At 53.0% G+C, this 20,314-nt stretch overlaps 8 protein-coding genes across 8 annotated transcripts; 5 read left to right on the top strand and 3 right to left on the bottom strand.

Moving 5' to 3' along the window:
- Positions 1-512: 512 nt before the first annotated feature.
- On the bottom strand, positions 513-803 carry J4E93_005922 (uncharacterized protein; the record flags this gene model as incomplete). Its single annotated transcript, XM_049343840.1, has 1 exon — positions 513-803. One exon carries the CDS (start codon positions 801-803, stop codon positions 513-515), a length of 291 nt encoding a protein of 96 aa, XP_049199073.1.
- A 353-nt stretch (positions 804-1,156) lies between these two features.
- On the top strand, positions 1,157-1,684 carry J4E93_005921 (uncharacterized protein; the record flags this gene model as incomplete). Its single annotated transcript, XM_049343839.1, has 3 exons — positions 1,157-1,195; positions 1,250-1,373; positions 1,434-1,684. The coding sequence occupies 3 exons, from the start codon at positions 1,157-1,159 to the stop codon at positions 1,682-1,684; spliced, it is 414 nt and encodes a 137-aa protein (XP_049199072.1).
- Positions 1,685-3,891: 2,207 nt separating this feature from the next.
- On the top strand, positions 3,892-4,953 carry J4E93_005920 (uncharacterized protein; the record flags this gene model as incomplete). Its single annotated transcript, XM_049343838.1, has 1 exon — positions 3,892-4,953. The coding sequence occupies one exon, from the start codon at positions 3,892-3,894 to the stop codon at positions 4,951-4,953; it is 1,062 nt and encodes a 353-aa protein (XP_049199071.1).
- Positions 4,954-5,927: 974 nt separating this feature from the next.
- Positions 5,928-8,947, top strand: J4E93_005919 (uncharacterized protein; the record flags this gene model as incomplete). Its single annotated transcript, XM_049343837.1, has 5 exons — positions 5,928-5,981; positions 6,061-6,424; positions 6,592-7,844; positions 7,894-8,835; positions 8,885-8,947. 5 exons carry the CDS (start codon positions 5,928-5,930, stop codon positions 8,945-8,947), a joined length of 2,676 nt encoding a protein of 891 aa, XP_049199070.1.
- Positions 8,948-9,666: 719 nt separating this feature from the next.
- Positions 9,667-10,857, top strand: J4E93_005918 (uncharacterized protein; the record flags this gene model as incomplete). The annotated part of the gene is made up of 1 exon (XM_049343836.1): positions 9,667-10,857. One exon carries the CDS (start codon positions 9,667-9,669, stop codon positions 10,855-10,857), a length of 1,191 nt encoding a protein of 396 aa, XP_049199069.1.
- A 463-nt stretch (positions 10,858-11,320) lies between these two features.
- Positions 11,321-12,829, bottom strand: J4E93_005917 (uncharacterized protein; the record flags this gene model as incomplete). The annotated part of the gene is made up of 3 exons (XM_049343835.1): positions 11,321-12,413; positions 12,573-12,607; positions 12,662-12,829. The coding sequence occupies 3 exons, from the start codon at positions 12,827-12,829 to the stop codon at positions 11,321-11,323; spliced, it is 1,296 nt and encodes a 431-aa protein (XP_049199068.1).
- A 1,053-nt stretch (positions 12,830-13,882) lies between these two features.
- On the bottom strand, positions 13,883-15,307 carry J4E93_005916 (uncharacterized protein; the record flags this gene model as incomplete). Its single annotated transcript, XM_049343834.1, has 1 exon — positions 13,883-15,307. The coding sequence occupies one exon, from the start codon at positions 15,305-15,307 to the stop codon at positions 13,883-13,885; it is 1,425 nt and encodes a 474-aa protein (XP_049199067.1).
- Positions 15,308-16,844: 1,537 nt separating this feature from the next.
- On the top strand, positions 16,845-18,335 carry J4E93_005915 (uncharacterized protein; the record flags this gene model as incomplete). The annotated part of the gene is made up of 4 exons (XM_049343833.1): positions 16,845-16,946; positions 16,995-17,130; positions 17,182-17,983; positions 18,035-18,335. 4 exons carry the CDS (start codon positions 16,845-16,847, stop codon positions 18,333-18,335), a joined length of 1,341 nt encoding a protein of 446 aa, XP_049199066.1.
- Between the last annotated feature and the right edge of the window lie 1,979 nt (positions 18,336-20,314).

The raw sequence follows: 20,314 nt of genomic DNA, 5'->3' as shown, positions 1-20,314 counted from the left end.
GTGAATGTGTGAAGATGATGTCGCGTGAACATGGAACGAACGGGGTTCTGTCATGGATGGAAGTGCAAATGCGAACGAGACCAAGGTCCAATAGCCAGCGATCAGGATAAACACGCCGATGATCGATGTGCGGTGTAATAGAATCGAAGCGCTGAAGACATGGGAATGGGGTAGAATTGATCTTATTAGTATTATGATATTGCAGCAGAAGTAGACGTTCCAGAGCTTAGCTGGTGAATTCTCCTCAAATGTATTGTGGTGTCGTTCTCAGTAGGCGCGTCATCGCAGGCATCGCAGTCGTCGTGCTAGGAGCGCTCCAGAAAGACACTCCAGGTCCGCGCAGACCTAAAAGGTTCGCATGTTGGCTAAGTCCAAAACGCCGTTGTTATGCAGCCCATATCGTGTCCCCCAAGCCGTCTATCCTTCCGCTTTCATCGAAATCTTCCTCATCCAATAGTCCACAGTATTACCACCCTTATTCCCATGTCCGTCCGCATTCTCATTCGTGCATGCTACTCCTTCTTCTTCGCTTCGCCCTTCTTCACCCTGACACCTTTGCCTCTGAAGTCGTTGGCGTCTAACGCATCGGTCTTTCCCAAGCCGAGGTCTTCGGCCTCCTTCTCTAGTTGTTGCTTCTGCTTCTTTGCGGCCGCGTTGAGCAGGTATGGTCGGATGAGAAGGTATGCGCCGACGATGGCGATGATGCGAACCCAGCGCTGGGCAGTCATCTCTTCGAAAGACTTGATCGAGTTGTTGACCAGGCGGTCCTTCCACTCGACCACGTTGTCAAGTACATAGTCCATCTTGGGTGTGTGATGTTTGTATTCGCGGTTGTAGTTTTGTTGCGCAGTAGTGTGAAGGAGCGACGTCCGGGTGCGATTACGGTTTCGAGGGAAGATGACTCGAGAGAAGTGTTGGGTGACTTTGTCGATAGACCGATGCGTATGGGATTGTGCGTGAAAGACGTTGTTGGCGAGGAAGTAATTGCGCGCAATAACAATAAATCACTCAAGCGTGGACCCCCAGGTGGCAGAACCCTGGGCGGTGACTTTCTCCCCGGTCATCACCGAGGCCCCGCTATTGGCCCGCGTTAGGCGCGTCGCGTCGCTCGTCTGGCCGGCAATTACACGCGATTGAAGTTTAACCACGAGGCGATATGGCGTCAAACGATGATGCCAAAGCAGAGCGCGAAGAGGTAGAGAACTTATTGTCTGAACTGATGATGAGGTCGGGCTGACAATATGCACAGCGGCTCAAATCTGCCCTCTGGTACTCAATCGGCCAATTTGTTGACGAGAAGACGTTGGAGAACGATCTAAACGCTACACCTCAGTTCATCGGCGCGCTTACGGAGCTTGTGTATACCCAAATTGGTACGAACTACCTCGAGTTTCGGATACTGGCCAGACTACAGGGTGCTGACTCTGTCACAGCAAACACAGCCCGCGACCTCGAAGTCTTCTCCAAACACGCCGGGCGCAATACAATCAATACAGACGACGTACTACTACTTGGGAGACGAAACGAACAACTGCAAGGCTTGCTGGAGAAGGAGCTTGAGGACATTAGAGCTGCAGAGGGCAGAAAGGCAGACGGGCAGCCAGTTGCTCGCGCACAGCCAGCCGCGGCAGGGAAGAAGCGCGGCAGGCCTGCTGGTACTGGCAAGGGCAAGGCAAAAGCTTGAATGCACCCTGGGAAGTATGTATGGACATGTCTGAAAGGTCATTGCGCTCGGAGTTTTGGAGTTGTGGTATGATACCCTCGAGCACGCCTGGTGAAGGCATGCTCTGCACGTACATCTTGTGCACACAGTTATGATCGGACATTTTACAAGCCAACAACCAAAACTACAATAGTCATGCGCAACTACTGACTTTGTCTGTGGTTGAGACTACTGGGTGCGGCCAGTTTGACACCCCAAAGCTAGCCCCTGCATCCGAGGGAAAGCGCCGGTACGCCAATCGTTCGTCAGCACGCCGCGCCTTCCAAACCCGTCATCCCCAGGCTTCTTCTCACCACCACTGCATTCGTCGAGATGTGTTATTCAGCCGTGGAAACGATACATAGGCGCACGAAAGCGATGAAACGTTTGCTGATGACTGTTTCCGTAGGCTAATTGCAATAGATCGTTGTTCGTGGATGCCACGCTGTTCATCAGATGCAGTGCCTTTATCTGTATTGTCCGCCCTTGAATTGCTGCAGCAGTCAAGCTCCGCATTGTTTCTTTGTTATAATCACTAAAAGGCTGGTCCTCTTCCTTGTTGCAAGTACAGATCCACCAAATATCCGCCTCCACCATGGACGCCCAGACCCGAGCAAAGTCATTAGACATGACTTCAGTCGAACTGGGGAGCTTGCCTTCACCAGCTCCCACGTACAGCTCTGGATTTCTTTCGTATACCGCTCCTCATACGCCCCAATACGCCAATCCCGGTTCAGCACCAAAAGGTGACGCCTCAAACAACCCCTATCATCAAGCCACGCATGAGTCGCCTTCTTCGATCCCGCGTTACAGCAAAGCAGCCTCAAAGGAGATGGAGGAAGCTCAGGTCAAGCCCGACTACCAGGATACAAACCACCCCCACTTTGCACAGTCTTCAGGACCGGGTTTCCCAACCTCATTGCCTACACGGAGTCGAATGCCGCGAAAACGTATCCTTGTGCCGTGGGTACTTTTCGCCATTTTCTTCCTCATAACGCTGTGATTCACTTCGATTCTAGCTGGCGCACGGTTCTTCTCCATCATCCATCCAACATTGCCAGTTTCTACAGTGCAGGAGATTCATATCTACGTCAATGGAGAAGTGCTTCAAGGGAGCGTCTCTGTCTCTACTAGAACTCTTGCATTGCCCACGGACACTATTACTTCCACTGCAAATACTCCAAGCTCAACGGCACCGTCATGCGAACCAATACCTGACACGGGGAAGGACATGGACGGTCTTTCTACGGTGCTTGAAGGACGCACTGTACCAGCGCCTACAGGTTTCATCTTCAAGAGACGAGCCCCATGAGGAAGACATTTTCTCCGACTGAGGTGCTGCCCCACTCCAGGCGCCGGAGCAGCGCGTCATGAAGAGCAGCCTCATCAAAGGCAGTGAACTGTAGATTGCTTTTGCAATGAAAGTCGTTCACATGATTCATACGCATTCTCAAGCACATGTTAATCTGTTTCTTTCAAACCACCGACTACTGCATCAACGCAGCCTTGCAAAATTTCTCCGGGTATCACAAAACCCGTCCGCTGCGTCTACGAGCTTCGGCAACAAGAAGACCGAAGTTTTCATGTTCATAGCGAGTCGCTGCAGGATCGTGTTCCCAGCGAACCGCTCTCGCAGTGTTTTGAAACATGCGGCTGCACAGTTGAAACGGATTCGCTAACCCAAAGCAGCGAGACTGGAAACGCTCGCTTCCCAGCTTCTCCACCACCATGCCCACCCAATCTCGGATGGTGCCTGTCGCATAAACAAGCATCGCGGACAACGCCCAAAAAGGGCAGACTAGCACTTCATCTAGATATATTGCTGGCGTGTCGCCTCTTGGCATCTGTCAAGGCGATGTCGTTCCCGTTGCCAGTGGCTGGGATAGCGTGAACGGGTGTCATGGAGGATTCCAGGCGGTTCGTCCTGATCTCCGGATCTATTAATCTCATGCCAGGCGCCTAAGACAGGGAATAGATCTGCGTGGGGTGAGTACAAAAGCTGCCGTCGTCCTGATTTCTCCAACTCATCATTCCATCAGGCCAGTCCTTTCTTGCACAACACTCGTTCCGGTTTTTGCCAACTTCATTCTTTACACTACATTCATTTCGTGATCAGGCATCACTAGCATATCTTTGCATATCCAGTCACTGTACATATCACACCAACGACACAAATTTGAAACTTCAAGATGTTCACCAAGGCCGTTTTCACCAGCGCTCTCCTCTCCGCCGTCTCGGCTCACCAGAACCTTCACCAGCTCTGGGTCAACGATGTCACCCCCGGTTACCAGGTCGGCATCCGGATGCCACCTTCCAACAGCCCCGTCACCGACGTAACCAGCGACGACATCGTTTGCAACGTCGGCGGCTCCAAGGTCCCCTCCGGTGTCGAGACCGTTGCTGCTGCTGAGGGTGACACAATCAAGGTCCAATGGGACCAGTCCGGCCACCCAGGTCCTATCACCCACATGCTCTACGGACCCGTCGACGATGCTGCCCAGGCTACCGGTATCGGTGCCGGATGGTTCAAGATTGACGAGCTCAACCAAGTCGACGGCAAGTGGGCCAACGAGATCATGGAGAAGAACAACATGACCCACGAGTTCGCGCTTCCTACTGGCCTTGCATCCGGCGAGTACTTGCTCCGTTCGGAGATGCTGGCACTTCACAGCGCCCAGACTGTTGGCGGTGCTCAGTTCTACATTGGCTGCATGCAGCTCAAGATCACCGGTACCGGCAGCGAGGGCTCGTGCACGCCTACCATTGAGCTCCCCGGCGCCTACAAGGCTGAGGACAAGAACATCTACATCCCCGACATCTACAACGGCTTCGACGCGACCACATACAAGGCTCCCGGTGGCGCCGTTGCTTCCTGCGGAGGTGCCGGTGGTGCTAAGCCATCCTCTCCTGCTGCCAACTCGACCGTCCCTGTCTCTTCTCCCGCCGCCGCCGCCTCTTCTGTCGTTGTTGCCGAGACCAGCGCCGCCGCTCTCCCTACCCTCGCTCCTGCCCGCCCCTCGATGAACGCTACCATCCCCAGCGCTGCCCCCGAGGCCCCTACCACCTTCGCTACTCTTGTTAAGCCCTCTGCTGGTATCGCTGCTCCCACCGGTGCTGTTCCCTCCGGAACTGCTGGTGCTGCTAAGCTTTGGTACCAGTGCGGTGGCCAGGGATGGACTGGCCCAACTGCCTGCGAGGGCACTGCCAAGTGCGTCAAGCAGAACGACTTCTACTCCCAGTGCCTCGCCTAAGGGAGAGCTTCTGAGATAAAAATGGCTATGGGATTAATCGGGGAGACGGAGATGAGCTGGAAACTTTGATTGGAGATACCTTCTTGATGTTCATGTATATACCTTGACTTTGCAATTCTACTTCACATTACTTATTGTTCAAACCTTTTCCTGAAGCATGCGTGACGTAGAACCCCCGTGGCACGGATTTGCTGACGTGAAGCAGAGATGGCGGGCTGAGACGCGGCCGTTGCACAAGAGGAAGGAGCGTCATCGACAGGTGGCTGGGTAGGAAGGAACAAAGGAGACTTCTTTCTTGTTCAAGAACGTCAGACGTCGGACCCCTGAGTGACGTCTTGCCATGTGCTGATTCTTTTGCAGTTGCGGACGATCAGGTCGAAAACCAAAAATAGTGCCGAATGCCTGTCGCGTGTGGGCGACGGTGTAAGGCTCGATTCGCACGAGGACGAACAAGCGCGGCGGCGTTAGTGCATGTTTCAGATTAACCTTATGTATGGCAGGCCATGGTGGGCTGTTTGTACCACCACGGCGCGCCTTGTGAACAGCTGGCCTGGCGGTGCGGCTGCATATGCACAGCCAGGCATGAAGGGGGCGACGTCATGCAGCGCGTCAGAGTCTGAAATGTCACGGACTTCGTCTTCCATGGGCGGTCGTTGTTGGTGACAGACGGGGGTGGAGGTGTCGCTGTGGCTCCTCAGTGGCTTCCCCGAAGTTCAAGGCCGCGGCCAGGGTGCCAGGGTCGTGCTCCACTCTCTCTAATTCACCAACCCACGTCGCTGTCCCGCTCCTAATTCCCCATCACCACCACAACACCGCCGCGCCCCCGACTTGTTTCCCGACGCCCGAGCAATACTACGTCTTAATCTCTATTCTCTACACACGCCCACACTACACGTTCCGCACGTCGACGGCAGCTGCCTTTCAAGATACCCTCGACCGACCCGCAGTAGCCTACACCGCCAACCCTTGCAAATATGGCGGACAAGACGGAAAGGCCCACGAGCTCGCACAGTTCTGACAAAGACGGCGTAAGCAATGCCTGTTTTCTATTCGTGGTAGACGAGGGCCTTACTGTGCGACTTTGCTAACACGCGTGCGGCGGTGTAGGACGACTTCGAAGACGCTTCTGAGATTACCCCTCGCCCCGACTCACACTCCGAACGATCGCAGTCACGGTCACGCTCCCTCCTACAGCGAGAGTCCTCCAACTCCACCGTGCAAGCCGGCAAGCCAGTCTCTCCTAACCCTGCAGTGCCAAAACAGCCCAAAGAGGAGAGCGACGACAGCGAGGAGGATGACGACGATGATGACGACGACGACGATGAGGATGAAGATGACAGCGACGAGTCAGAGAGCGAGCCCGAAATCGTCAAAAAGCCTACCGAGACTGCACCGGCAGCCAAGTCACCACTCTTGACTGGACACAGGGTCTCAGTCACCTCAGACATGGACGATGTGTCGTTGGATAGTGGTGAGTACACCTACTCTGTTTGGCATAAGCCAGGGCTATGTGATGTGTACATGCTCGGCGAATCATGCTACAAGAGCGAGGGCGCCCCGCATTCATTCACTCCCTAGCCATAAATGCGTCATGCGCGACTGCTTGCTGGGCGCAGAACCTGAGCTGACTCCCTACAGAAGGCTCCAAGGCTGCCGGCATACTCCCCAAACTACCACCGCGAGACTCCCGAGACTCCACAAGCTCCGCAAGTGGCCTACAAGGCCTTTCCGGCACAATGGCACCCGTTAAATTCCCCCCTCCACCCGCACCGCCCGCCGTACAAGAGAAAGAGAAACCCGCGCCAGCACCGACGACTAGGAAGCTCACAGGCCCATTTGCGTGGCTTTCAAGAAATAGTTCCAGCAAGAAGCCCGAGTCTCCACCCGCGGCTACAACAACCGCAGAGCGACGCAATACTGGGGCATCTATCGCAACCATCGGCAGCAATCCTGAGCTCACTTTGAGCAGGATCGAAGACGAGGGAGACATGGGCGCCAAGAACAGATCAAGCCAGGGTAGCTTGCGAGATCGCTTCAAAATTCTGCGGATGAGAGAAGAGGCGGGCATAACACTGGACGACACAACCGGAGATGGCAGTCCAGCAGTGGCATTAGCATCACCAGGTCTCGGCCTCGGCATTGCTAGCCCCACCCCTCTTGCTGAGGAAGAGCCAGGAAGTCCTCCAGCGCTTGCAAAGCAACCCACAATAAATCCCAAGTTGGCCCCTGGTACTGCCTCTGGCTTCGCCGCTGGTCCGGCAGGAGATGCTGCTGAGCCTGTAGACTGGGATTTGTGGCAGTCAGTGGTCAACGAGGGTCCAGCCGCAATCGCGCGTACCAGCTCCGAAGAACTGAATCGCGCCATCGCCAGCGGTATCCCTCAAGTGATCCGTGGTGTGATTTGGCAAGTGCTGGCGCAAAGCAAAAGCGAAGAGCTGGAGAGCATGTACAGGGAGCTAGTCGCTCGTGGAACAGACAAAGAATACATGAGCGTCAGGAACAGCACTGTCAGCACCGGCCAAGCCAGTGCGAACGGAAAGGACTCGGTCGCTTCTTCCTCGTCTTCTGTGCATTCTGACTACTCGAGCCCGGCTACAACAGCTGCCAGCACGACTGCGCCATTAGGCTCGCCATCACTCACGTCGGACGAAGATCCCATCAAGGTACAAGCAAGGCTTGCAGCGGAAAAGAAGCAGAACGCAGCTACCATTTCGAAACTAGAGAAGGTCATCAAGCGCGATCTCGGCGCGCGAACGAGCTACTCCAAGTACCTCATGGCAGCTGGGCTACAAGACGGCCTTTTTGGCATCTGCAAAGCCTATGCGCTCTACGACGATGCTGTTGGTTACGCTCAAGGCATGAACTTCATCGCTATGCCTCTTCTCTTCAACGTAAGTTCTCAACTTCCTGACAATCGTCGCTCCCAACTGACTTCGGTAGATGCCTGAGGAAGAAGCATTTAGTCTCTTCGTTACGCTCATGAACAAATATCGTCTGCGCGACCTCTTTGTGGCCGATATGGCTGGACTCCATCTGCATCTTTACCAGTTCGAACGCCTCTTGGAAGATCTCGAACCCGCTCTCTACTGCCATCTTCGCCGGAGAGAGGTCAAGCCTCAGCTTTACGCAACGCAATGGTTCCTTACGTTGTTTGCATACCGATTCCCGCTACAGCTCGTCTTGCGCATCTACGATCTAATACTCAGCGAGGGTCTTGAGTCTGCGATCTTGAAGTTCGGCATTGTACTGATGCAAAAGAACGCCGAAACGCTGCTTGGTATGAAGGACATGTCTACCCTGACACAGTTCCTCAAAGAGCGACTATTCGATGTTTACATTGACAAGGCTCCGTCAGCCAACTCCATTCTTGAGAATGGCTTCTTCGGTTCGACGGCCGGTATCGACAAGGAAATCTACCGCGCCGATACTCTCGTCAAGGATGCGGTTTCTGTCAAGATCACGCCAGAGATGCTCAAGCAATACACTGCTGAGTGGAAAGAACAGCAACGCGTAGAGAAGGAACGCGAGACTGAGCTTCATGGACTGAAAGACAAGGTCACGCATCTGGAACAGAAGGTCCGGTCTCTAGAGCATCGTGCTGAACAGTCCGACATGGAACATGTCCAGGTCGCTTCTGAGCTCATCAAGACCAAGGTCGAGAATGAGAACTTCGCCGAAGAAAATGAAACGTTGAAGACCAAGGTCTTGGAACTGCAGAAGATCGTCGACACCCAACCTGCTGAGGTTGAAGCAAGACTGAAGAACGAAATGGAGACCGTCATGCAAAAGAACATTGTCGTCCACAACGAGAACCGCAACTTAGAGGATTCGATGGCTGAGATGGAGAAGGAGTTGGTCGATGTCAAGATGCAATGGGCTACAGTAAGTTTCAATCTGGTTCGATGCTAGGCACCGCTAACCAGTCTTCCAGATCAACGAAGAGCACGAAGCGCTCAAGCAAAAGTGGAACAATATTTCGCAGATGATGAAGTAAGCCCTATAGTGGGCTCATTGTTTGCATCAAAGGCATCGAGTTGACTTGCATACAGCACGCAAGCGCCGCCACCCGTTGGGGATCAGATCTATTCTGTCGCGTCGATCGCCCCTTAATTCGTTTCTAATGTCTATATACATGTCCGCCCCGTACAACAGCACTTCTAGCGGGGCCTTGTTGCGCGTTATGCTTTGGCATCATCAGTTTCGCATCACTATCTATACTTGTGGGTTGATGGGACGGATGGGGATGCCTTCAGTTGGATACGACCCGTGTTGGTTAGCTTGCATGGCATGGGAGCAAGGTGTTTAGGAAAGTGGTGACTGAATCAGCATATGTCTATCTCTATAGACTCATGGAAGGTGTTTCTCGCTGTGTTTCCTTGGCTTGTAGCATCTTTTGACGGGCAAAACGGGAGCCTAGTTGATTAGATCATCAATAGAAACACGACATGATTCAGCAGATATGGACATGCTTTTCACTAGCGATCGTGACTGTACTTTATCTTTATTCGAACGATTTTCAATCTACCATCTTCATTGTACCCTACAGAAGCTATGGTCTACCGACCATGACCGAGTATCAGTCTATGCCACATGAGGAAGCCACAGTGAAGCACTAGTCTTCGCTTATCTTATCGTGAACCCTGCAGGAAAAAGTTACCCAACCCCACAGTCATTCTGCAACTCAGATCGACGACAATACAATCGCAATTGAAGATGGCCGAACAAGCAACAGAAGAAGATATCCTCCTCGCCAAGCGCATCATCTCGGCGGCAGAGCGTCATGATGTGCCGGCGTTGACCGTCCTACTCAAGGATGGCTCGGCAAATGTGCAAGACCCCACAGCGACAGTATCAACATCACCACTACACGCAGCAATTGCAGCATGTGGCAAGGCTGAAGATGGAAAAGAAGCGGGCGACGCTGCCATCCAAACCGTAGAGACCCTTCTCCAAAACGGCGCCATCTGGAACGACCTCAACAAGGAAGACGAAACACCAGGATGCATCGCCCTCCGCCTAGGCCAAAAGAAGATCTACGACATGATGGTCGAAGCCGGTGTTCGCGCTGAGATCCTCTTCGCCCGCCTGGAAGCCCTCGGCATGGGCAACAACGACGTGGAGGAAGCATTCGAAGAAGATACCACCGAGCAGCCCGCCGCCAAGAAGCAAAAAGTCTCCGCCGAAGACGCCAAAGCCGTGGAACAAGTCGTCGAAGAGAAGGTCCTCGACGACGTCTCCCTAGACAACAAGGCATACCTGAAATCACAACTCCGCTACAAACCCGGCATCCTCCTCGACGAATCCGACAACGCCGTCATGATGGACTGGGAAACGCAAATCATGCAGCGCCACGCCGAGACCTTGATTCCCAAATCTGGTCTTCGCACTATGAATGTAGGCCATGGAATGGGTATCGTAGACACCGCGATCCTCACGCATGACCCCGCGGAACACCACATCATCGAAGCGCACCCGCAAGTGCACCAGCGGCTGCGTGAGCAAGGCTGGTACGACAAGCCCAATGTCAAGATCCACGAGGGGAGGTGGCAGGATATCCTGCCCAAGTTGGTGGAACAGGGTGTTGTGCTAGATGCGATTTACTACGATACGTTTGCCGAGGATTACAAGGCGCTCAAGGAGTTTTTCGCAGAGTACGTGGTTGCGCTGTTGGCCAAGGATGGCAAGTTTGGGTGGTACAATGGTCTTGGGGCTGATCGCCAGATCTGCTATGATGTTTATACCAAGGTTGCTGAGATGGACCTCTATGAGGCGGGCTTTGATACGCAGTGGGAGGATATCGATGTGCCGAAGGGGCTGCATGGGAGTGATCAGTGGGAGGGAACCAGGAGGCCGTACTGGACGATCGACGTTTACAGGTTGCCTGTTAACACTTTCGTTAAGTAGATAGCGAGTAGAGTGAAGGCGGACGCGTTAGTCGCAAGTCCAGGCATGACAGTAAAAAGACACGAGCGATGAGATGACGTCATGAAGTGTTTTATTCACCATGATGTAACCGACAAGTCTTTGACATCTATGCTTTGTCCTTCTGGGATTACCACGCAGAAAAGATAACGCCTTGTGACACTTATCACTATTCCTACAATCCAACACTATCCCACAACTCCTCGGCAAAGCTCCCCTTAGCAAGCATCCTCACCTCCACAAACTTGCCATTCACCAATGTCAGCCTAGCCCAAGCAACCACCCTCAACGCGTCCCGAACACTCCCATAATGCAATGCAAGAACGGGCGGCTCACTTTGCAAAAGCGTCAGACCGACCATCTGCCCCCACCGACCTAGATGCTTTCTTACGTCTCGTGCTGTTGTTCCCGGGGCGAAGTCGCGGGCAACGACGATGTAGCGCTGCTAAACTACGGGTGCATCATCATTGACGTCGTTGTGGGAAGGAGTGGGTTGGGTGGTTTCGGCGGGGGTATCTTGTTGGGCAGCTTCTTCGCCGGCAGGGGCGACTTGGATGTTGGAGCTGGCGAAGTCGTAGAATTCATTTTGGTCCGCGGGGAATGCTCCTGGCAATTCGTTGGTGACCTGATCGTTTGGTATATCAAGGGTAACCCGCATTTCTCCGTTTGCATCGAGAATGTACCTTGGATCATTGACTGCTGCTTCAGTTGGCAAGTCATCGAGAGCGGGTCCGTGTCCAGCGTCGATGTCCTCGTTGTCCTCGCGCTCAACGTTGTCTTCACCGTTATTTTCTCCCTCCTCGTCACCGTCCTCACCATCATCTTGCGGGTGTGGAGTCGGAGGCGGAGGATGAGGATTGAACTGATCGAATAGAATGCCCTGGTTTTCGAACAACTCGATGCGATGCTGATCCAAAGCATCTTCGCGGGGCCCGTGAGGAAGCATATTGACAATAGCGCGTTGGTCCGGAGTCAGATGTTGCAGAACTTCCCACTCGGGATCTTGCTCCTCACCTTCCTCCTCGTCATCTTCATCGTCGTCATCGTGACCCTGCGCCTCGTCTAGTGCACGAGCACGCAGGACTTCTTGACGACGAGTGAGACCTTCGCGACTGAGGCCACTATCGCGATGGAAGCCCTCCTGGTTGTATCCTTCCTCGTCGTATTCTGCGGGTCCGTATTGCGGGCAGCCGTGCATTATAGGCCAGTTCTCGCCGCAGATGTAACAGAATGAGTTGCCGCATTCGCACGTGATGTGATTGCATGCCTCGGCCAACTCCACGGTTGCGCCGCAAACGAAGCACTCTTGGTAACCCTTCTCGTTCGCAGTCTGCTTGAACTTCTTATCGTCTTCGTTCTGGTCGCATTTGTGGTTTTGGGTCCCTTCATCGAGCAACGACCTGCACTTTACACAAGTCAACTTTCCGCACTCTTCGGCCTCGCAGATGGCATATGTGATTTTCGTTTCGGGGTCTTCGACGTGGGCTCCGGGGGGTAGAAATTTCGCGCAAGCTGGGTTTGCGCAGTAGGTTCGGAATCTGTTCAAGTGTTAGCTTAATTCAAATCTGTTGCTCGCAGGTCGAGCTAACAAAAACTCAACAGATCTGTAGCCTACATCAACATGGAAACATGCAAAGCAGGTAACCTAACGTTGATGTAGGCTCCAAAACCGTTCAGGTTTTTCGTTCAGGACTTACTTTGCCAGGATTGTATACTCGCCCTGCTGCTTCACCTGGTACGCCCAAGAAACCTCCCACGGCAGATAGTCCTCATATTCGTCTAACACAAACATAACATCGCAGCACTGCGGTGGGTATAGACTCTCGTTGTTTGTCGCATTCTCGAAAAAGCTAGCAAGATCGTCGGCGCAGACCAAATGGCGGCGGCATGGAGCTTCGATAAGTAGTTCGCTTTCGCTCTCCTCTGTACCGCAGATTACACAGCTCTTAGACATAATGGCTGATGTGGGTAGAGTATGGTGTGAGTTCCTATCAGTTAAAGAGGGCCGCGAGGGTAATCGTTCGTGGGTAAGTCGCGCGCCGTGGTAGAGTGGTCGAGTGAGTTCGGTACCGGGCGCGAAATAGTTCAGGCGTGTGGAGATTGTGTAGAAACAAGGCAGCACGTGGAATGCGAGGCGCGTGACTAATTCAACGAGTGTGAATTCACGTGGAAGGTGAAGTGAATACCGACAGACTTGGACCCGACTAGCTAGCCCTGAATGCGGTGTGAAGGAAGCCTTGTACCTCTTCACATGTACTGATAACACAACGACCGATGAGTCCGATCGCAGTTAATGACCGTTAATTTGAATACAGACGGCATACACCAAATGGCGAAGAACCCCGGTTCCTTTATTGCTGTATGATATTCGAGAGAAAGATGGTGCGACAAAACTTGCGCAAGAGGAAGAACGTAAGTTGATGAATGCCAGCGGAGACATCAATAAGAACAAAGCAGCTCCCTGAGAAGATGTAGGAAGGAGGTGCATCCCGATATCAAAGCTCGAGATGCCCATAACGGGAAAGAGTTAGATTGCTGCAGGCAGCCACCGGCCGGGCGCAAGAGTCGACTCGCAAAGCCATGTGTGCAGCCTGGCAAAGACCCACACAGTGCGATGGCTTAGTATCCAGGCAGAGTCTATATGGGGGATGATGAAGAGTCCGTGGTGACATCAGGAATGTGTGGTGAATGAAGGGTCCAGAAATCGTGACGTGACGTCACGTGGAATCTTAGCCGGCCTGATCGTGCACGGACGCACAACACCGAATCGAGAGACAGCGATGCCCTTACCTGTCTCCTTCCAATGCACAACGACACATCTACGCCACATCATGTCTCGCTCAATCGCAACGTTTATTGGTTTGCCGGGTTTAGATCAAAATAGAAGTCGATCATCGTCACACGAATTGACGGGTGGAAAATTTGGTAAGAGGTCATAAGTTCTTGAACTGGGAGAAGGCCAGGATAATAAGTGGTATGTACAAGAATATCAAATTACATGACTCTCCTACGCACGGCACATACGTCCGTCTTTGCTGACCTTCCATGCCTCACTACCAACACCCTTGAGGATGTAGAGAACATCCTTGGGGTCGTACTTCTTCTTGATGTCCTTCAGCTTGTCATAGTTCTTTCCAAAGAATGTCTCCTTCCAGTTCGGCTGCTGGAAATCTGCCTCGTTCAGATATGAGCCACTGCCTGGTGTGATGGCTTCAATCTTAGGCATGAGCTCGTTGGTCATCTTCTGCTGAGCGGCCTCCATGGTAGCCCAGGGAGCGGTGGAGTCCCAGTTGGTGATAAGCTGCAGCTGAATCATGGCGTCTCTCCATGCGGGTAGTACGCCATTGTCGGCGACTCCAGCGGGCTTCTTGTAGTTTGCTGAGCTACCGGCAAGCAAGACGCCTTCTGCGGCAAGCTCTTGGTAGACCTTGACAAGATCGGCGGTCTTGTTCTCAACCACAGTTCGGGGAATGAGACGGCCACCAAACTGGTATCGGTTGACTTCGTATGCGCCGCGTGGGAGAGGACCCATGTAGCGATCGAAGTGGTCGCGGTAAGACAGCTCGCTGTAGACGATTGGGGGTGTGATACCGAGATTTGTAAGAGCTTTGGCATAAGGCGCAAGCACAACGTCCTTGACGTAGGCAGCTGTTGAGTCCCAGACGGTGACGGGCTTGATCACAATGTACTGAGTGCTGACCAAAAAGACGACCATAGCACCAGCGTCGATCATCGCCGGCAAGAGCTCAATCAGCTTGGCAGTTGCTGCGGCGTACTTCTCGGGGGTGGTGGACGAGGCGAGAAGCTGCATAGCAGCACCGCCAACCTGCTTGGCCGGGTATGCTCGCACAGTCAATGAGAGGACGATAGCATATGTGCCACCACCACCTCCGCTGAGAGCCCAGTAAAGGTCGGCGTTCTCGGTTGCTGAAGCAGTGAGCATCTTGCCCTCAGCAGTCACGACCTCGAAGGACAAAGTCTGATCAGCAGCAAGCCCGAACTCAGTGCTGAGCACCGAGTGTCCACCACCTTGGGTAAAGCCTCCTGCTAGACCAACAGTAGCGCATTCGCCAGACACAACACTCATGCCTTGCTTGTGCACTGCCTCGAGCAACTCGTTGCCCATCACTCCAGCACCAACAGTGACCGACGGGCCAGTGTAGTGCTCATCGGACCAGTCGCCGAAGGCGATGTTCTTGAGACTTTGGGTCCAGATGGCTAGAGCGCCGGCTCCGGTAGATCTTCCAAGAAAGTCATGCCCAGTGTTGCGCACCACGACCCGGATCTTCTGCGCTTTGGCGAACTCAAGAGCAGATACGACATCCTCCGCCTCGGTAGCTTTGACAGAGTACGAAACGTAGTTGCCCAGAGTGCACGGGATGCTCCTATCGGAGAATGGATCGCAGCTCTGATTGGCAAAGTACGACTGCATGATCGAGTGTGAAGACGGGGTGCTGCCAAGAGTATTAGAGTTCTACCCCAACATGTAAACGGAGCTCTTGCACTTACTGTATCAGCGGGTTGAGCCATGATGACTTCAATGCGTCGCAAGCGTCGGCATCGTATGTCGGGTCGTGACACGGGGAGCCAATTGGGACAGTGGCTACAAGCTTCCCGTTCACGGTCGAGTTCAGTGTCGACCACGCGTTATCGGATGGCCAGTCGGCATCGCTTGGCAGACGGTAACAATCCTGGGCGCTTCCAAAGCGAGCAAGGAGTAGGGCTCCAAGGAGCGGAGCGTTGTCGATGAGCCTCATCTTGTCTTGAAAGTGCTTGATGGTAGTGATGAATACCAAGAGCCTTGTCCCGACCCTCATATATAGCCATTGTTCCCCTTACTATCTTTTTTCGCATTGCCACATGCTATTCTTCTCATCTCGGAGACCATCTCAAAGCAGAAAACTTAGAATATGTCTGCTTCCTCTGTAGGCTACAGCGCCGACAGTGTCCACTTGAGACATTGTGCCACATGCCGGTATCAATGCAAGGTAGCCTTGTAATGGGCTGGAAGCCGGCGAAAACCTCGTGCGGGAATCGATGGCCGCAGGCGAGAATGTCCTACTGCAGGGCAGAGTGGACCAACCGATGAATGGGGGATTCGCCGGGTGGCCTAACGCTTGGGGGTGGACCCTCAACGACGGATTGCTCGCTAGGATTGACAGTGGTGAAACTATGGGAGTCGTCCTCAGGCGACGCGATGTGGCGTCAGGAACCGGCAGACGTGCAGATCTTGGCGAGCGTTCGTCGTCTTGGAACGTTCGGAGGGAAGCTCATTTCGGCAGCCGTACAGCGAACGGAGATGTCTAGGTGCGCACTGAGCAACTGTTATCGCTCCACGTGCTCGCCCGCCTCTAGGGCTCTGCCATTGCGCCATGATCATCATCGCCCTTTCTGTCACATCTTCAAAAGTCTAACAATATCCTCCGTTGGCCATGGATGGTGGAAGTTGTTGTTCAGGTTTTACCGTGGTTTTCGGTTGGCGTTCGTGGCGTTCGCAGGCCCATGACACACCGGACCGCACCCCACATTTCGCTGCACCGGCCGCCTGAACAAGGCAAGACCCCTTTCTGGATGACATGCCGCCATCTCTGATGGATGCTAGGTTCCGACCAAATATGCGCCAGCACTTCTTAACAAAGTTTGCGCTATTGGAATGCCATGGTCGGGTAGGCTTCTGCAGTCGGCACTTCATACCAATGACGGCAGCCACCATGGTAGCTACGACTCGTGGGTTTCAGTCCTGGACCTTACAAGAGACGCACTATAAACCGCACGAGGGATCCCTGCGTTCATCATATTCGAGGATCACCTTCCGTTTAGAGGCGGAAGATAAATGGTGGAACCTGTCCCGCTGTCGCTCTACTTGAGACCTCCGCGATATCCTACGCACCAGTTACAAACTCGGGGGTCCGCCCACCTGTCTTCAACATTCGGATTGTCTTGCGCAAACGAGGCGTGAGAGCATCAAGATGACCTCTTTCATTCGCACATGCATGCTGTTGTGGCTCGTTACCATCTCCATGGTACATGCAGCACAGCAGCCTACCCTGTCAAAGCTTCCCGCATGCGCTGTAAGTACCTTGCAGCCCAACTTCTTAACATCTCGCTCACCCTTGCAGCAACTGTGCCTCTTGAACGCTTTCGCTACGAACACCTGTTCTCCAACAGATCAAGCATGCATTTGCACGAACGATGTCTTCCAAAACAACGTAACGCTATGTGTGAGCGCCAGCTGCACCATCCCTGAAGCTCTAGGTACTTGCACCTATCCCGATAGAAGAGAACAAGAGACTGACATACATGAAGTTACGCGCAACATAAGCCTGACCACCTGCGGAGCCCCAGTACGGGATCGCGGACAAAGCTATGTCTTGTTGTCAAACGTCATGGTATGCATAGCTGCTGCCTTCGTTGCAATGCGTTTCACCTTCAAGGCCACCGTATCGAGGATGGAATTCGGCTACGACGACTGGTGCGTTCTGGCGACACTCATAACCGCTATACCCAGCGCCGTCATCACTGTCTTTGGCACTGTGAAGAATGGACTTGGCCAAGATCTCTGGACCCTCACCCCGACGGAGATCACTAACATGCTGCAATACTTCTATATCATGGCTTGGCTTTACTTCACGCAGGTCATGCTGCTGAAACTCACGCTGTTATTCTTCTATATCCGCGTGTTTCCAAGCAAGGGAGTCCAACGACTACTGTGGGGTACAATTATCTTCACCGTACTCTGGGGCGTCGCCTTCATCATCGTCGCGATATTTCAATGCCGGCCCATCCACTACTTCTGGACAAAATGGGATGGCATGCACGAAGGCACCTGTCTAGAGATCAACGCCATTACTGCATCGAACGCGGCCATATCTATCGCTTTGGACTTCTGGATCCTGGGCGTACCTCTCTGGCAGCTTTGGGGCTTGAAGCTACACTGGAAGAAGAAGGTCGGCGTCGCGCTGATGTTCTGCGTCGGCACATTTGTCACTATTGTCAGTATCCTGCGCCTACAAGCCTTGGTGCACTTTGCCGCTTCATCGAACGTGAGCTGGGAGTTTTATGATGTTTCGATGTGGAGCTCTATTGAGATCTGCGTTGGCATCATGTGGTAAGTTGTCTACTCGTACTCATATATCGCATGTATTAACGTAACTACCAGCGCCTGCCTTCCAACCCTCCGTCTTCTCCTGGTCAGACTCTTCCCCATTCTGGGCGGCTCATCGGCACGCAGCCGTCAATACTACAACTACGGCAGCAACAACGAACTCAGGAACGTCAGTCAAAAACACAAGTCGTACAACTTGGGCACGGCTATATCGAGCCCGCGTTCAGAGTCGTTCGATACGAAAGTGGAAGATGGCATCAGAGTCAAGACATCGTATCACGTGAAGCACAGCCATAGTCACGGAGACACAGATGAGGCTAGCTTGGTAAGCTATGAGGGAAAGCAGAGGCCATAGTTTCGCATCCGATATAGTAATGATCATGATTATTTCGCACTACCTGACGCTCCCCGCATAAACACATGTTACCTAGGTACTTTGACGACTGCCTCTGCCGGTGCTGAAACCTATTCGAGACGAACTTTACCTTCAAACAGCTACTTGCCAAACGTAACTTTCCACACGCGTGGTAACTGCCGTGATCGACAGGTGCTGAAGCACCCACCTCTCGTGTTTTCGGTCGACCCATCAAAGGGTAACGCAGATCACCGGAGTATCACCGAAATCCTCGTGGAAGATCACACTAGTTCCACGTGTCGGCGATCTCTGTATGCGATTGCGACAAGGTCTAAACGGCGAACGGTCGGTGGCCTTATTCATTGCACCATCTAAGTATTATGATAATTTCAATCACGGCGACAGGTTCCGTAGATGGCGTCTCTCAGGCATCCCTTCAAGTGCTGCCATCTCCACAACACGAATCATCTCGTATCCGCAATGATGGCAAACCCGGCCGAGCTGCGACGGGCTTTCGCGGTAGAATAAAACCGATGCGTCGTAATTCTGCGATAGTGTGTGGTACGGCAGAGCTACGGGTCCGATGTGGGCCCGATCTCTGGGTAGCCGATTGTCGGCTGTCCGCAGATGGAGGCTGTTAGCAACGACTACTTAATGCTAGCGATGGCACTTGTCTTCTGGAAGGAAGACTAGTTAAGGAGGGATTACTCGAAATTAACCTGGTCCATTTTCAACGTCCACCACCGAATCGGCGCACTTGCCAAGTTTTGTGGCAGTGGCACGTGCCCTGCGAATACGTTACAGTGGCTGAGGCGACGTCGCATTCAACAAGCAAGGCGCTTGCCGACGTTGCGCTCACGACCTCGACTCGGATGAAGACTATGCCCCGCGAAACCTGGAAATACAACGATTCACAAATTCGTCTTTGCCGTTTTGCCGGGACTGAACATCGTCATCAACATCACAGCGGCGATCGCGCGACGCATTGCGCCTCTGAATAACGCCTAAAGTTTGCGCGCACGCATGCATGCTCTCGGCTCGCACATCTAGCAATAGCGACTTGTCACTATGTGCCGGATGATCAAGTGTGATAGTCTCACGCGTGGTCATAACCCTATCCGCACTAGGTGTACTGGAGCAACACGTTTCAAGTGTCAACCAAACTTCGTAAAGCAACTAAAGAACCTACAGGAGAATGCCGAAAGCATGTATTGCATATCGGCATTGAAGCGAGCCCTGAAGGAAGATCTTATCGGCTCCTACTGAGCCTGGCTCCCGCATTCACATGACCCCGGGATTAAGAAATAGACTTTTACATCTGCGCCTCAACGCAGATCTCACAGTATACGAATGCGACACTGTAGTAAAATCCTCAAAACTGAGCCCGTACTACGGTTTGCAAATCCTGGAGATAGCGCTAACAACGGACGTCAGCAGTACTGGCACATCTTACGGTGCAGTACACGAAGATCAGCGATGACGTGGAAAGAGTGCACAGCACCAGACAACGTGCAGGAAAGAAGTGATGAACACTCGGAAAAGGAGCAGGCTTAGGGCACGTGGAAGAAACGCTTCACCTCGAAAGGGGTCTTTCACCAATTTGTAGAGAGTCTCTATCTCAAAGAGAAAACTCGCTTTCGCGATACCGATGTTCTCAGAATGTTATCGCCGTCGTCTCGACCCAGCTGCTGCACTTCCTTGCATATTCCCAAGTCACCGCGATCCCACAATTTTCTGTTACGGTGATGACTAAAGGGAAAAGAATGTTGCAAAGCTGCGCTTTAGATATCTTTGTAATCTCATAACATCTACGGGGACAATGAGGACCATGAACACGCTCACCACACGTTTGCGTCTAGCCGTGTGCCGCTTTAGGCAGCTCTGCTCTTCTCACTTTCATCGCAAAAATTCATTTCCTCGCTGCTTTCTACTGCATGACCTTTCTACCCTGGATGTACAACTCACTATACGCTCGCACC

This window comes from Alternaria ventricosa (genome assembly GCF_023758065.1).
Source record: "Alternaria ventricosa strain BMP 2768 chromosome Unknown scaffold_9, whole genome shotgun sequence".
Lineage (NCBI taxonomy): Eukaryota > Fungi > Ascomycota > Dothideomycetes > Pleosporales > Pleosporaceae > Alternaria > Alternaria ventricosa.
The sequence above is the reverse complement of the archived record's forward strand: the minus strand, read 5'-3'. Positions and strand labels throughout refer to the sequence as shown.